The sequence below is a fragment of the Lipomyces tetrasporus genome, assembly GCF_029532465.1.
Source record: "Lipomyces tetrasporus strain NRRL Y-64009 chromosome Unknown POJ06scaffold_9, whole genome shotgun sequence".
In the NCBI taxonomy this organism is placed as follows: domain Eukaryota; kingdom Fungi; phylum Ascomycota; class Lipomycetes; order Lipomycetales; family Lipomycetaceae; genus Lipomyces; species Lipomyces tetrasporus.
Window position 1 is genome coordinate 410,157 of NW_026611604.1, and position 14,619 is coordinate 424,775.

The 14,619-nt window shown below is 46.1% G+C and overlaps 6 protein-coding genes across 6 annotated transcripts; 4 read left to right on the forward strand and 2 right to left on the reverse strand.

Moving 5' to 3' along the window:
* The first annotated feature begins 1,865 nt into the window (after positions 1–1,865).
* On the forward strand, positions 1,866–2,502 carry POJ06DRAFT_147352 (uncharacterized protein). The gene has a single exon (XM_056184615.1). It carries the CDS (start codon positions 2,080–2,082, stop codon positions 2,431–2,433), a length of 354 nt encoding a protein of 117 aa, XP_056041673.1. The 5' UTR covers positions 1,866–2,079; the 3' UTR covers positions 2,434–2,502.
* Positions 2,503–2,962: 460 nt separating this feature from the next.
* On the forward strand, positions 2,963–4,119 carry POJ06DRAFT_258900 (uncharacterized protein). The gene is made up of 2 exons (XM_056188305.1): positions 2,963–3,309; positions 3,370–4,119. The coding sequence occupies exons 1-2, from the start codon at positions 3,193–3,195 to the stop codon at positions 4,048–4,050; spliced, it is 798 nt and encodes a 265-aa protein (XP_056041674.1). The 5' UTR covers positions 2,963–3,192; the 3' UTR covers positions 4,051–4,119.
* A 2,115-nt stretch (positions 4,120–6,234) lies between these two features.
* POJ06DRAFT_239951 (uncharacterized protein) lies at positions 6,235–7,055 on the reverse strand (the record flags this gene model as incomplete). Its single annotated transcript, XM_056186066.1, has 5 exons — positions 6,235–6,384; positions 6,438–6,521; positions 6,574–6,710; positions 6,759–6,892; positions 6,928–7,055. 5 exons carry the CDS (start codon positions 7,053–7,055, stop codon positions 6,235–6,237), a joined length of 633 nt encoding a protein of 210 aa, XP_056041675.1.
* Positions 7,056–8,078: 1,023 nt separating this feature from the next.
* On the reverse strand, positions 8,079–9,267 carry POJ06DRAFT_258905 (uncharacterized protein). Its single transcript, XM_056188306.1, has 3 exons — positions 8,790–9,267; positions 8,694–8,729; positions 8,079–8,630 (listed from the first exon to the last, which is right to left on the reverse strand). The coding sequence occupies exons 1-3, from the start codon at positions 9,124–9,126 to the stop codon at positions 8,488–8,490; spliced, it is 516 nt and encodes a 171-aa protein (XP_056041676.1). The 5' UTR covers positions 9,127–9,267; the 3' UTR covers positions 8,079–8,487.
* On the forward strand, positions 9,240–10,528 carry POJ06DRAFT_147453 (integral membrane protein DUF92-domain-containing protein). The gene is made up of 4 exons (XM_056184616.1): positions 9,240–9,524; positions 9,582–9,766; positions 9,832–10,237; positions 10,292–10,528. Exons 1-4 carry the CDS (start codon positions 9,330–9,332, stop codon positions 10,364–10,366), a joined length of 861 nt encoding a protein of 286 aa, XP_056041677.1. The 5' UTR covers positions 9,240–9,329; the 3' UTR covers positions 10,367–10,528.
* A 1,291-nt stretch (positions 10,529–11,819) lies between these two features.
* POJ06DRAFT_302932 (ferric reductase NAD binding domain-containing protein) lies at positions 11,820–14,368 on the forward strand (the record flags this gene model as incomplete). The annotated part of the gene is made up of 3 exons (XM_056190788.1): positions 11,820–12,635; positions 12,691–13,276; positions 13,367–14,368. Exons 1-3 carry the CDS (start codon positions 12,184–12,186, stop codon positions 14,366–14,368), a joined length of 2,040 nt encoding a protein of 679 aa, XP_056041678.1. The 5' UTR covers positions 11,820–12,183.
* Positions 14,369–14,619: the final 251 nt, after the last annotated feature.

Below are 14,619 nucleotides of genomic sequence, written 5' to 3' on the forward strand. Positions count from 1 at the left end.
GGATCCAAGCAACACTGCGTAAGTTCAACTTCCACTGTGCATATATGTCAAACTGTCAAATATGTTTCCAGGTTATGAGCCCTGGGGCGATGAATAATATGACTTCAGTCAACAATCAATCACTGTCAACTGTTCTCAAGGCTGGTAAGACTGGATAGCATGGAAGAGCTCGACGCTTGTGGAGGATATTGTAAGATAGACATGTCATGTATAATACAATTATTAATTCATAAATACTCATCGTAATCCCAAGCAATTTCCAAGGTGAATCTAGTTTATTAAACATCTACCTCTATCGCTCGAAGTACAATACCCGCAAGAACTGACCCGTAACTCAGATCTGTCTGCCGCCGAGCTCTGCACTCATCCTGGATTTGAGACGAGATTCTTCCAAATATTAGTCTCCGTCACTAGCAGTACTAGGCGGATTTGGCGGATAGGATATCCGCCGAAGTTCCATTTACCTCAGCCGCAGACTGTTTTTCAGCGCGCCAACTGCGACTCTTCGACCCGTTTACACCTCTGATTAAAAATTAATTGCTACACATACTCCTCAGTCGATTATCTCTCATATCTCGTAAGGTTTGAATAATGGATTCCAATTCTGATATGCAACGCCCTTCTAGAGCGAAACGCCTGGATTATTATGCCATGAATTTGGGTACCGATAGTGGAGGTGACTCTGACGAAGGTTTACCTGCTCGTTCTCGTCGTCGCCTTGATGAGAGCCAAAGGAGTGAGATTTCAGATGTTATTATAACTCCCGGCGGATCTGAATCGGATATTATTACTCTTGGCGAATCTGCATCGGATTTTACTCCTGGTGAATCTGCTTCGCAAGTCCTTGCGAATGATGCTGAGAGCTCTCTTTCTCGCTCCACTGTTATTCGAAATACGCCCATGGCGCCGAAGTCATGGGTGTGGAAATATTTCCATACGACACAGCTCGAAACCACGTATATCCACAAAGCAAGCCAAAAGAGCCGTCCAGATAGGCTGGTAATGTGCACTCGCTGTCCCTGGTCCACCACAGATGCAGTACCGAACTGAGGGTACCACAGAGAGGCCCAATAAACTATGAGTGGAAGTTTGGCCGGATGCTTTTTGGGATTTTGTGCCAAAGACTTAGAAACCACCGACGCTCAGCTTGCTTGACCTTCTTCCCTTCGAGTTGGTTGACCTTAAGATATCCTTTGTGCCTGCACGTCATTTTCTACTATCTTAACTCCTATCCATAATTTTTCTGCAACACTTTCCATGTCTTAACTCCTATCGTTTCCCGTCGCTTGTTCCGTTGTAGAGCTGCTCTGCTTTCGCCTATCCCTTGTTGGCCTCGTGATCCTGCGGCTCCGGGGCAAATGTGAACTCTTAAAGCAGGAGCTTGAGGACGACGTGGCAGCGTCATTTCTCATTGCTCAATTGAGAGACTTTCTGCATCGCCATTATGCCCCTGAGAACGAGCCGCAGTCAGTCACTGTCACATTTACCGCCGTCTAACGAAGCCAATTCTTCAACAGAATTGCGGCTTTTGCAGAAGCTGCATGCTCCGTCAAGGCATTTTTCCGACATTTACCTATGCTTCGTTGTGTTGCGTTCGGCTTCGCCGTTTGGTTGCCGTTTTGTTGTTGCTTTAGTAGTTGTTGTACTTTAATGTTCATCGGGCAAATAAATCCTCGTTTGCTTTGTTCTATCATACGCAAATATATTCTAAACACTAATAATCATTGACTCAGGTACATTGTGTACCACAGTCACAACATCTACCTAGTATCCGTGACAAACCGATGTGCTCAATCATTACGTTCAATGCAGGGACAGACTCTCGGCTAGCCGAGTACTGAGTAACGTGGGTTGATTCAAATGGATAGATAGAGCATTACGGCGAATTACAGTCCCTTCTTATTTCTGCTGGATCATGGAGGTTCCATTCCAATTAAGCCCTATATTGATTAGTCATATCCGCATTATCCGTGGATATAATGCGGATACGGATACGGATACGGATACAAGCATTTTACACGGATACGGATACGGATACGGATACAAGCATTTTACACGGATACGGATACGGATACGGATATGGATAAAGCAAAATCGGTCTGGAAATTATCCGTGCCGATCCCTACATTTCAAAAAGTTTCAGTGGTATTTTGGACATTTGCCCTTATTATAATCAACATCGAAATCTACGCCGGCTGCACTATTATTTTCAGTGTTGGCCATGTGTGCAGCTGTTTATTGATGCTGATGCACTATTGCGTATTTGTGCCACTGGGAGAACGTTGGGACAGTTGTGCGGTAAAAATCTTTGGCTGTCTCGAGCATCAGTTGGGAACTGTACTGTTGGGAGCGAAGAAAAAGTTAATTATGGACACCAGTCTGAGGAGCGACTTCAAAGCCGATGGGACTTGTCATAGATATGTTCGGAGCTAAGGGCCTGATTCTTTATTTAATTGGTCCTTCCATTTAATTTTTTAAATGGGAGCTCAATTTAGGGTTAGAGCCGTTATGTCCTTCTAATGGAGGTCCCATTTAGATCCGGTGAGACGGCCCATTAAATTGGAGCTCCATTTAGGTGTAAATGGAGCTCCGTGACGAAGACCTGGGACCTTGTCGAAGTCCAGCAGGGCATTGCCGATGGACATGGAGCCCCCGGCATGTTGGGAGCTGAAGGCGTTGCGGGCTTGCTCTGGTAGAGCGAAGCCCTGGCCGTCGTGGAGGGCTCGACGACGGGCTCTTGTAGGAGATGTTCGGAAGCGGGTGTTTGCGGAGACGAAGGGTTAGATTGAAGGACGCGAACGGCATGGGAAGACCAGTACCGATGGCGTTATTACTGGTTGTTGTATGGCGGAGAATCGATGTGGTGTTTGTGTGTGATCTTGGGTCAGGGTTAGATAGCAGTAATCAGCGGTGTTTTAAAGGCGGCGGTGAGTTGACGAATTTTGGAATCAGAATGCGGTCTGTGTAATTGCGGTACTGGATCGTAATATCTGGGCACTAACAAATTGCCCCTGAATGCAGGCTGGTCGCAAGCGACATGTCCGCAAGCTCACCCTATAATTATATTATATCCTAAACCCGATCCTTCGGCGGTAAGCGTTTGGCCTCGATTTATAAATAAAACTCTTTCGTCCAGTCTCTCAAAAGTGGTTCATACTCTGTCCTTCTTTGCCTATCTATCCTTGAACCGTCATGTCTACCATCAGTACCACTCATCTCCCTCTTCAGGGTAGAACGGCTATCGTAACAGGGGGGTCTCGAGGGATTGGCGCAGGAATAGCCATCGAACTCGGACGACGCGGGGCCGATGTAAATTCTTTCTCCTGTCGAATCTTCTCAATCTAATAACCCAGCTTAACAAACCTCCAGGTCATACTCATATACTCCGCTCCCAACAGCGCACACTTAGCCCAAGATATCGCCGAGAGAATCACCTCGCTCCCCCACCATCCCATGGCCTTCTGCATCCGCGGTGACCTTGGAAACGTCCAGGCCCCGAGAACCATCGTGGAAACGGCCACAAACTGGCTCCGAGCGAACGGGAAGGAGGAGAAGATTCACATCCTCGTCAACAACGCGGGTGTGGAGCTAGCCAAGTCCTTGGGCGGCATCACACCTGAGGAGTTCGCCTCGGTGTACGATGTGAACGTCCGCGGGACGCTGCTTATGACCCAGGCTGTCTTACCCTATCTGGTTGCCAGTGGTCGCATCATCAATCTCTCGTCAGTAGGCGCTCGGGCGGCGTTTGCAAACCTGTCGGTATACTGCTCGTCGAAAGCGGCGATCGAGGGGCTGACGAGGTGCTGGGCTGCGGAACTCGGGCACAATGGCACGACTGTGAACGCCGTTAGCCCGGGGCCTGTCCAGTCTCAGATGCTGGACAACATCCCGCAGGAGCTGGTGGAGGCGCAGAAGAAGGCGACGCCGATAGAGCATCGGGTTGGAACCACGGAAGAAGTGGCGGATATTGTGGCGTGGCTGGCAAGCAAGGATAGTAAGTGGGTTACAGGGCAGACGATTAGTGCAAGCGGTGGATGGGCTGTGTATTGAATGATGAATTTGCGAAGAATTGTGTAATAACCCAATCAGAAATAGAAGCAGGTAACGTAACGTATGGGGATCCTGGTAATATGGGGAACCTGGTCACTAAATTGAATCTCCTCAATTTGACCTTGTCCTACGCGCCACACAATTGACTAAATCCAACTCCGACTCACTCGAACTATGCTCTACTTCTTCCTCTTCTTCTACTTTATCTACTTCTTCAATTGGGCGCTTACGTGGCCACACACGCGGTCGTTTGGCCTTAGGTTTCTCTTCCGCCTCGCGAACGATTTTCAACACTTCCTCTGTACTAAACACAAATTCGCCCTGTAGGTTGATTTTCTTGCCTGTGGTTCGTTTCTTACGGGTCTGAAGCAACTCTTTACATTCTTGCAGCTCCTTCCGTAAAATCGCTAGCTCAGCATTCTGACTTTCAACCAGCTGGGTCATTCGCTTCGCATATCGCCGAGTTGGTGAAGCAGGGGATTCTTTGCTTGCCAGAGCTCTATTAAAGACCGAATTTGCGTGCTTTAATTCTGTTCATCTGGAGGAGAGCTCTTCAGAATGGAACGGCCTAGCTCCGTAATATTAGTTGTGATTGGAGGAGTACATGGTGGCTCAAGAGCTGGAAATGGAAGGCTATTTAAATACTCGCCGAGGACTAAGTGGAATCAAACCAGCTCCTTTCCACCCACTTTGAATGTTCTGAGGTGTAAGCCCTTGCTCTCGAATGCTCTGAAAAAGTTCAATCCAATCAGCCCGTTTTATCCGCTGTATACCAGCCCGAGTATATCGGTCTACCTCTTGGGCATGATATCTCTTTAACGGATCATAGTTACACCCCAAAATCAAGTGGCTGAAGTAAATGCGAACAATGAGGAGGTAGGATAAGAAGGAGGGATCGGTACGGATACACAGATAACGAATATATCCGTGGATATCCGTCGCGGATACGGATACGGATAGAGAATATGCTAACACGGATACGGGAAGTTAAGGATAAGGTAATGTTGATTAGTCATATCCTTGTTACCGCCGACTGTAACGATCACACCCACAGATTCGGCCCTCTGGAAAGTCGCACATGAAAGCCGACTTGGTATCATTACCCTTCGCAAAAAATTCAATGCTCTGGATGGAGACAGTTACAACGTACTGTTCAGCGTGCCTTTCCTAAGGGAGTTCGATGGAGAATAGGACTGCTGTCGCGAACACCGGTACTCCACGATCTTCAGAAGTTCAATGTCACAAATGGGGGCAACTTCCAACTCAGGATTGCGTATCTGTCTAAATAATATCTAGTTTGATTGTTGGTATTTATCATGCCTACATATAAATTATACTAGTCGTTAGCAATTGCTGTAGACTGTAGACTGTAGTAAGATTATAAATGCAGTGGTAGACTAGGAATTTAGTGAAAAGCATAGAAATATATCGGTAGTTTCGAACAGGAACGCATCTGTTTTACGCGTTTGTTTAACTGCGCATAAATTGGGAAGATTCCGGGTTAGGGTATTTAATGTACTTAAGGTTGGTATCCCAGGCTGGGGTGGTATATGTCGGGAATTTCTGGACGGAACACCCGCTAAGCCTGTTTTGTCGATGGCGTTTGCATCCCATCGTACCTATTTGCCCTAACCCGTGTCCCAATTTGTTTTAACTTAAACACACGCGTTAAACGAGACGCGTTCGCGTTCGAAACTGACGACATATTTCCATTCTGAAATCCTAGTCTACACTGCACCTATAATGGATCATACTACAGCAATTGCCAATGACACATATAATTTATATGTAGGCATAGTACTGGACACTGATAATCATGCTAGAGAATATGTCTCGCTGTGTTTGTTTTGTTTTGTCTTGGTTTGTGTTTGGTTCCTGGTACACGAAGAGGAGCAGCCTGGCAGAGAGTAAATGCAGAGGTTTGTCTTCGCTGCCACGTAAGGAAAATGAAATCGTCTTCGTGATTTGTACTTACAATATTGCCGTTTTTTGCCTTATTTTGTCCTTGCCTTGCTCCGTGACAGCAGTTGCCAAACTACAAGTTTTAAGATGACTTCAGATCTAGGAATTCTAAACCTAAGTAATCGTTAGGGTATCCGTGATCATTGATCCTCTCATCTCTCGACGATTCTTTATTAAATTGTATGGCTTCACGAAACAATAAGATTTAGGCGCACTAGGCTTCTACTCTTGTTTCCCGATTGCCTTGCGTATATTGGTCCTCATCTGGGCTTGATTGCCCACATCAAACCCGTAACCAGCGCAGTAGGCTCTCAGGCGCGCCATATTGAGATTGTTAATGTTAGCCAATGTGTGTAGAGGCGGAAGATTATGCTAAATGTAACTGTAAACGAAACCGTCTGATAACTAAATCGACTTCTACTTACCGGATGATCTGTCGTCATCGATCCATCATTGAAAGGGACGACCCAGAATAGCATTCCAACACCATTGGCAGCCCTATTTTCTGCCTAATGCAATGTTAAAGGCGAGTCAAAGCAGATCATTTTCATTAACAAGTACACGGCGAGGTCCAATTAAGGGTAGGTTTTGCGCTCGTGCAACACTGTCCAAACGAGGCGACATATCAGTTTTTCCCTCTTCCAATCGTCGCATAGATTCTCGAATTTCTCGAAGCACCTGTTGTAAGGGATCCCCGTCTGTGATCACAGTAGTCAATAGTCGTAAGGAGTGCAAATTTGGTTAACGAGCGACCCGTACTCTTTCCTTCACATTGTCTAAATAACTGATGGCATCTGCCACTTCTTGCTGAGATGGACGTTTATCGTCGCTCAATCCGCCCTCTTCAAAATCGTTAAACTTTAAAAATTCACGCCATGATCTGATCGGTAATCCTTACCGTCCCTCAGTACGCACAGATAATCATAATATGACCTCGCGGCCGCCAAATCCTGATCGGTAGGAGGTTCCTCAGGCTGTGCCGGCACAACCTGCTGTACAGAAGCACGGAGTTGGGGCCGGACAATTGGCTCTTCGGCAAGCATAGTGTTCTGGAAAGGTATTATTCGTGCTAGACAGAAGAAGAATCCCAGATAGTCGCACAAATTGCACGATCGCCATGTGAGTATGAAAGACGCAGGACTGTTTGTTATTTAATGTCGGTCTGGCTGTGTGTGATTGAGCGTGATATCAACAGGAATTCGCGCTGTTCGTTGACGTCGAACTCAAAATTTAAACGTTTTTCTGTGAGCCCCTGATGTCTGAATCTCTTAAGGGTAACGAGTACAACCGAGGATGCCGACGAGGCACCAACGGAACGGAAAAGAAATGTGCTGAGGTTCGAAGACACAAGAGCAAGAGAGAAACACCCGATCAAAAATATTATTGTGTAGACTAGCGACCGGTTGCGAATCGTCACGCAGGGAACATTCAAACGCGTCGTCAGGGTAAGGGAAGCCTACACTTTAGCCGTATCTCAAGTATCATAAGTTACCAGATGTCCCAAATATCAAAAGGCGCAAGACATAGCGACACCATTACTTACTAAAGCTACACCCCTTCATTTTTAGCAAAGTTGGATGGACCTGATAACTAGGGTGCGTTTAGATTACATCATTACCGTAATTATTTTCCACTTATTTCCAACTTATTAATCCCACTTCAGTTTTCACTTATTTGTCACGTGAATTTCCTGAAGGTGTTCCGAGGGGGTGTGGAAGTGGGTTGGAAGTCCGTTGTAGAGGGGGGAAAATTAATAAGTAGAAAATAAGTGGGTTTGAGCTACTTATTTTTTTTTGTGTGTGGGCAATTATTTTCTGAAAAAAATAAGTGACGTGGCGACGGTGGCGTTTGGATTACCTCACTTATTTTCCACTTATAAAGAAAGTGGAAAAGTAAGTGGAAAATAATTGGGAATCCAAACGCACCCTCTAGTGTAAACTGGCCACCTGCAGTCATATTAGTTCACATTCCTGGGACACAAAAACCTTAGTTTTGTTATTGCACCACGACACCCTCTATTTTCGATAATTTTGTAAATTTGACTAACATTAACTTAGTTATCTGCTTTATTTTCGACTTGGTACGGGGGCGCCCTCTTTCTTATATATTGTTATCCATCGCTTATTTTTCTTTGCCCACCACTCGCAGCCCCATTATTGTTTCCAACTAACCTCCCAAACTCACACAAATAGTGTACTTTACCTGCACTTGACGCTGCTACCTTTTTAAGAAATTGTCAGGAAACGAACGATCTCGTTCTTCCTCGTTAACGAAGAGATTAAAAGTTCACATGCGAGGTCGAGGGTAACAATTCGACTCCGTATTTCCTTTTACTGCTTGAATCGTTCTGGAAGCGCGACCAAGTACGACAGAAATTCAGATATACTTTTGCTAGATATGATATGCGGACACTTAACTGTTCCAGAATGTCCAACTGCATTCGTGTTATACATGTATCTAACTACAATAATCCCCTTACTTGTACTTCTCTCCCTGAATCGTAGCGACAATATGCCGTGAATGCCTGTATCTTCTGAATTCGCATAGCCAAATTCCTTGCCAAGTACCTGTAGCTAGGCGACCCTCCTTAATTGGTATTGTGACCGAAGCGCCTATCACTAGAAGCCTGTTAGTAATATGCACATTTCAGGAATCGCTATTCTGCGGAAATCAGAGCATACAGCTGCTTCGAATATGAGCCGGCATGTCGTCGCTTCCTAGACATTCATTATTAGCAACGATTTCGTCATGAACGATACGCCATGGTAATAACATGCCCTCAGCATCATGTCTATAATTCCAGCTCTCCGGCGCAATTTTCTCTAGTGCGTCGGTCATATCCTGTCGCACGTCAGAATCCCAATTCTCGTTCAGTGTGAGCGCGGCAGACGTATGCTGAATAAACAAATTCAAAAGACCAATCTTGTATTCCTTGACTTCTGGTAGATTCTGAACGACTTCGTCAGTAACGAGGTAGCATCCTCGACTGCGGCTCGAAAGTGAGAATGATTTCTGAGACCAGGACATTGTAGATTGACTACTTTTAGTATTATTTATCGAGATAAGGGATATTGCCAAAGCGTCAGTACTAATAATTGCGGGAATTGCTCGCATGCGGTGAATATCTAACTTCTTCCAGGCAGTCGGTCCTGAAACGTCCGATAGTGAAGCACAAATGGGTCAAGGGTATTGTGGGATGAGCCGCAGCTTTAGCGAGCGCGACTCGGGGGTCTCTTGCAACGCGGATAATCGGGGATATTCGCACAACGACCCGCTCCGCAGCATCCGAACGCGATCTGGCCACCAAGTGAGCAAATATGGGGTTTATTGGACTCGGTCTGCGCTCACTGGCGGTGTTCGCGTTGATGGCTCGTGCCGCAAAGCGCAAGTCGCTGACTCCCAGGGGATTAGTTGCTGCGGTCATTACAGGACTTGTCCACGCCATTCACCCGTGGTCGATATTCACGGTGCTTCTTTTCACCTTCTTCATCACCGGAACCGCATTTACAAGGGTTAGTGGTGTAATTATGTAGGTACGAGGAGCAGTACGCATTAACGAGATAATATAGGTCAAAGCGAACGTGAAACGCACCTTGACCGCATCGTCAACGGGAGAAGGCGGAGGCGAAGGACCTCGTAATGAAATCCAAGTGCTGGCGAACTCGCTTCCAGCCACAATATTGATTCTCATTCATTTTTTCACTAAGACAACAAAGTGCTGGAATTCAGATGTTTTGACTGTGGGAATCATAGCGTACGTAAAATGTCGGCATTGAACCCCATCCGGAGGTCATGTACTGACTTTCGTCGTTTATATAGACAATATGCTGCTGTCACGGCTGATACCTGGTCGTCGGAGTTGGGTATTCTCTCCCAACAGTCGCCCATTTTGATCACGACACTCCGTAAATGCCCACCAGGCACGAACGGCGGCGTTTCGCGAACGGGATTGACTGCAGCTCTTGGAGGTGGCGCTATTATCGGACTTATGGTCGCAATGTTCGCGCCATTCTGCCATACCTGGTCGATCATGGCAAGGTTGAAATTAGTTGTTGCAATTACGATCGCTGGATTCGGCGGAAGTGTCCTTGACTCGTTGTTGGGAGCGTTTTTGCAGCAATCGGTTGTAAACGACCGAGGAAAGGTTATCGAAGTCGAAGGTGGCATGAAAATGGACTTGAAGGGTAAAGTCATATCTGGTAAAAACATTCTTAGCAACAATCAGGTAAATGAGTGTGTTCATTATGTTAACAGGGCAATTTTCTCACATTTACGTTAGGTCAATCTTGTTATGGCGACACTCACCACCTTGTTATCGATGGTTATCGCAAAGATATATTACAGATTTAGATGAAAGAGTGAAGAATGTTGTCTCGCTCGCCTTGATGTATTCCCACCTGCATTGCTCTCTGGGGTCGGGAATCACAATTGGGAATCTGAGTACAAGAATAAAGAATATATTGGGATTATTGCTGGGAAGTTTGGGGCTTGACCGAGAACATTGTCTTGCTAGCATTGCGGCTCTGTGGTGTTTAAGTAACATCAAATGTTGCTAGTATGTCGATACAAGGGATTGAGCGCTTGATTGTTTACTCTGAATGTCCGAACATTAGAGAAATATGTAAGTCTAGAATACTCTCGATATAGGGCCAATACGTAAGAATCAAAGCGAACGGGCTAGACCTGTATGCACTTAGCCATTGCTCCTAGAGTGGACGAGCAGGAGCTACATTGAGGATCGGCCGCCCGATCATGATCCACGGATGGATACTCACGGCTTGGCAAGTATGAATTTAACGCCGCAACGGCTCTAGATGCCTGACGTGGCGAGGATTTAATGTCGAATCTGTAAAAGATCCTCTGGCAATATCCTTTCACCCGGGTCATTCATTACTGGAACAATTTGCCGGAGTGCAACTGACACTGAGTATTCAGTTTCAATACAGTACGCAGTACAAATAGCCACGTGATCCGCCGGTTTCACCGGGCATTGTATTTCCATTTTCAGCAATTGTCGGGAGATGCATCAACAACGAGAGCAGCTGTAGTCAGTGAAGTTTGCCACCGGTACTGCAGAAAAAGAAAGCATTGCCTTCATAGAGCAGGTCATGCGTAAGGTCAAGTGTCTGCGGGTCAAGATTGTGTTCTCGACTGGTCTGCTGGGCGGCACGCGTGACAATGACCGGAGTCGACCCGCTCCCGCACTTTACTCCGAACAACAACGGTCACAAAACCACGAGCTGAGTGACAGCGCACCAATGCCAGCAGGTACCAACTCGGCAACTCCAAGATGAATAATGAGACTCTAGTTGAAAGGACAAGGAAAGCTTAGTAGTACTAAGAATTGTACAAGAGATTACGATGGATGGCCTTGGGACCAGCAGGAATGGCTGAAACAAGAGAACTACTGAAAGAGATCTAGACTGTTACGTAAATTACCTGACAAGCCACATCTGATAATATGCGCGCTAACGAAGTACGTGGCCCATTCAATTTTCGGTGGCAGCGTGCCAACCGCCGAACACTGAAACCAAGAAATAAGCTTAAGATGGGTCCCCACGCGACCGGAACCACACCAACGACTGAATTGGTATAGAGTCGGAGATATTGACTAGTAATAGTAATTTATACTATTCGGGCTCTGGCACGGTTCTATCAATTGTTGCGGTTTTGTCGAGTGCGGCAGCATCCAACGAAGATTATCAAAGATCTGATTAGGTCAAAGCCGACAATAAGGTTTGTCGGTTTGCAAACGGTCTGTCATGGGCGACCTAGACTCATGTCTCAAGCCTCAACCTTCTGCCTGTGTCCATTGTGCGGCCTGCATATCTTCTATCTGATTTTCCAGTGCAGTAATTACATCGCGAGCGCACTGCGTCTGTACGTACTGCCTTGGCCTGGAACATAGTTTACCAATTGGCACACTCGGCTGACGTTATGGTCATAAAACCCATCTCCACGGTACGTAGGTCACAGGCAATATACTGAAATGGATCCCGTATTAAGCTTTTCTGGATTCTCTGTCAGTTCCCTATACCTTTAGAATCTCAGTTTTGCTGGTCTGTGTCACTGTTGCTTTTGTGTGCTTAGCTGTCGATATTTATAGTCGCCAGTGGCTGTCCATGCTGATTTTCACTGTCCTCCAAGTTTTCGCCATATCCGCTGCCAAAGATGTGCTTGTTGTCCCTTATTCTTGCTTGTCTGGTATATATAGCGCGTGTTTTAGCAGAAACACGAAATTTTCCTTACTGCGCCTACACATGTATTACCGTTGTCTACGGAGGGAACTGGGGTTGCAACGAGTTTACAGGTGATGAATACGTCTCTTGCGTCTGCAACAACAACGCATCCGTCGAGACTTTTGCTCTCTGCTCTAATGAATACTGTGGATTGCATAAAGATGGGTCGTACGGCATTGTAGAGAATTACTGTGGTGGCTACGCTGCAATCCTATCATATGACGATGCCCTTGCGGGCGGTTTGGAAAGAGGAATTCCCTACAGTGATGTGGACCCCGCATTGCCACTTTCTGCCCCGTTCTACACTCCTTTAGAGGTGTATCAGTCGCTATATCCAACTATGAAGGCGTTCTACGGAAATATGAGGTTTGGAGAGATATATGGGTTAGTTACATCCACGACGCTGGCCCAATTTGTCCAGGTGCTAATATGCGGATAGTGGCGCAACGATGATATTTTGGTTTGGTGTTTTCTTTATTGCGTTTCTTCAAAGGATGGCAATGCGAGTTTTTCCAAGCCTGACCACAAAGTCATTCTCCACTGTCAACGGTATTCGCAGACGAATTCTTTTGCCGGCCGTATTCAACGGAGTGCATACAGCCCCATTACGGTTCCTCAATTTTGACTGGGCTTTGCTTCCCACCCGTGGCGAGTCGCTAGCTATTACGGTATATATGCTTATGAATTTTATCTTCTTATTTGTTAACTACGACCTCTTCCTCGGCAACTATTACTGGCCAACATCCACGAATATCCAGCTTATCCGATACTTCTCGGATAGAACGGGTATCATGGCTTTTGTGCAGACTCCAGCCTTAATTCTCTTTGCCAGTCGCAATAATTTCTTGTCGTGGTTGACTGGCTGGGGGTTTCAGCGAGCCATGGTATATCACCGATGGGTTGCGCGTGTTATGTACTTCAACGCTGTGATCCACTCGATTGGATACACTGCTTATGGGTTATACTACGGCAAAGGGACACTGGCTTCCTATTATGAAGATACATACTGGAAGTGGGGGGTTGTAGTAAGTAGAAGTGGCATTATTTACACTTGCCAAGTCAAAGCTGATTGTGATAGGCCACTGTCATTGGAGGACTTATTATGATACAGGCAGTGTATGTCTTTCGGCACAAATGGTACGAAATATTCCTCGCAATTCATATCATCTTCGTCGCGATTTTCATCGTTGGACTATGGTACCAACTGTGAAGATCTAGGCTATATGGAATACGTCTACGCGTCTATTGCTATCTGGGCGTTTGACCGGGTCATCAGGATAGTCCGTCTCACCGCGTTTGGATTGACCGCAAATGCTGAGGCAAAGATTATCGGTGACGTGATTGAGTTGCAGGTTACGGCATCATGTCACGGCTGGATACCTCGAGCGGGACAGTATGCGTACATTTATTTCCGCTATTTCAATTTCTGGGAGAATCATCCTTTCTCACTGGTCGAGAAGCGGGGTGATAAGTATATTTTTGTCGCGAAGGCAAAGGGCGGTGTGACCAAGAAGTTGTGGAATTATTTGAGCAAGAAGCCGGACTCCTCAGCACAATTAGGTGTGTGGATCGAAGGTCCATACGGCGAGAAATTCAACACAATGCCATTTGGTACTGTGCTATTGATTGCCGGAGGTATTGGTATCTCAGCCCTGTATGGCTATGCCACTGAGTTGAAACAACAAGCGAAGGCTGGACAGCAGCATGTAATTTTGGTATGGGTGTGTCGCCGTGAAGACACAGTCTATCCTCTCGCTACCCAGATCTTTGAAATGTTTAAGGGCAATGGTGTCGAAGTTCATCTGTACTTTACCGACGACTCGAAACGCGGATCAACAGTCAAGGAGGAGGTGCGATCTAACGACGAAAAAAGTACGGATATGTCCAACGCCTCCAGCGATGACGCCATTGAGTTTGTTTTGTCATCTGCCAAATATACACGTCCTGACTTGACACGTACCGTTACTGATGTTGTGCGATCCGCCACTACTTCGGTTGCGGTCGTTGTATGCGGACCGGCGGAAATGAACGACGAATGCCGCCGGGCTACCGTTGCAAATGTCGATTGCGGTACCGCTAGAGTAGAATATTTCGAGGAATCATTTGCTTGGGCTTAGTTGACTCTGCTAGCTTGACGCTTGGTGCCTTCTTCAATTGACAATGATCAACGTCAATTACGCTTATTTTGAAGTGATAAGTTATTAAGACAATAACAGATTTTGGTTTAAGAAGCTTGTAACAGCCATTATACGCGTATCTATTATATTATACAAGTCTCAATTATTACTTCTTCATCACTCTATCTCTCTCGATCTATGTTGTCCCGAAACGCAAACGGGTCTGCCTGTCACCAGAGCTGAACACCCCT

Coding starts and splice junctions, on each gene's coding strand:
- POJ06DRAFT_147352 (XM_056184615.1), top strand. CDS start 2,080: ATGGATAAAGCAAAATCGGTCTGGAAATTATCCGTGCCGATCCCTACA.
- POJ06DRAFT_258900 (XM_056188305.1), top strand. CDS start 3,193: ATGTCTACCATCAGTACCACTCATCTCCCTCTTCAGGGTAGAACGGCT. Junction 3,310..3,369: donor TCGGACGACGCGGGGCCGAT/GTAAATTCTTTC, acceptor ACAAACCTCCAG/GTCATACTCATATACTCCGC.
- POJ06DRAFT_258905 (XM_056188306.1), bottom strand. CDS start 9,126: ATGCGAGCAATTCCCGCAATTATTAGTACTGACGCTTTGGCAATATCC. Junction 8,730..8,789: donor TTATAGACATGATGCTGAGG/GCATGTTATTAC, acceptor ATGAATGTCTAG/GAAGCGACGACATGCCGGCT. Junction 8,631..8,693: donor GGCTCATATTCGAAGCAGCT/GTATGCTCTGAT, acceptor ACAGGCTTCTAG/TGATAGGCGCTTCGGTCACA.
- POJ06DRAFT_147453 (XM_056184616.1), top strand. CDS start 9,330: ATGGGGTTTATTGGACTCGGTCTGCGCTCACTGGCGGTGTTCGCGTTG. Junction 9,767..9,831: donor TTGACTGTGGGAATCATAGC/GTACGTAAAATG, acceptor TCGTTTATATAG/ACAATATGCTGCTGTCACGG. Junction 10,238..10,291: donor ACATTCTTAGCAACAATCAG/GTAAATGAGTGT, acceptor CATTTACGTTAG/GTCAATCTTGTTATGGCGAC.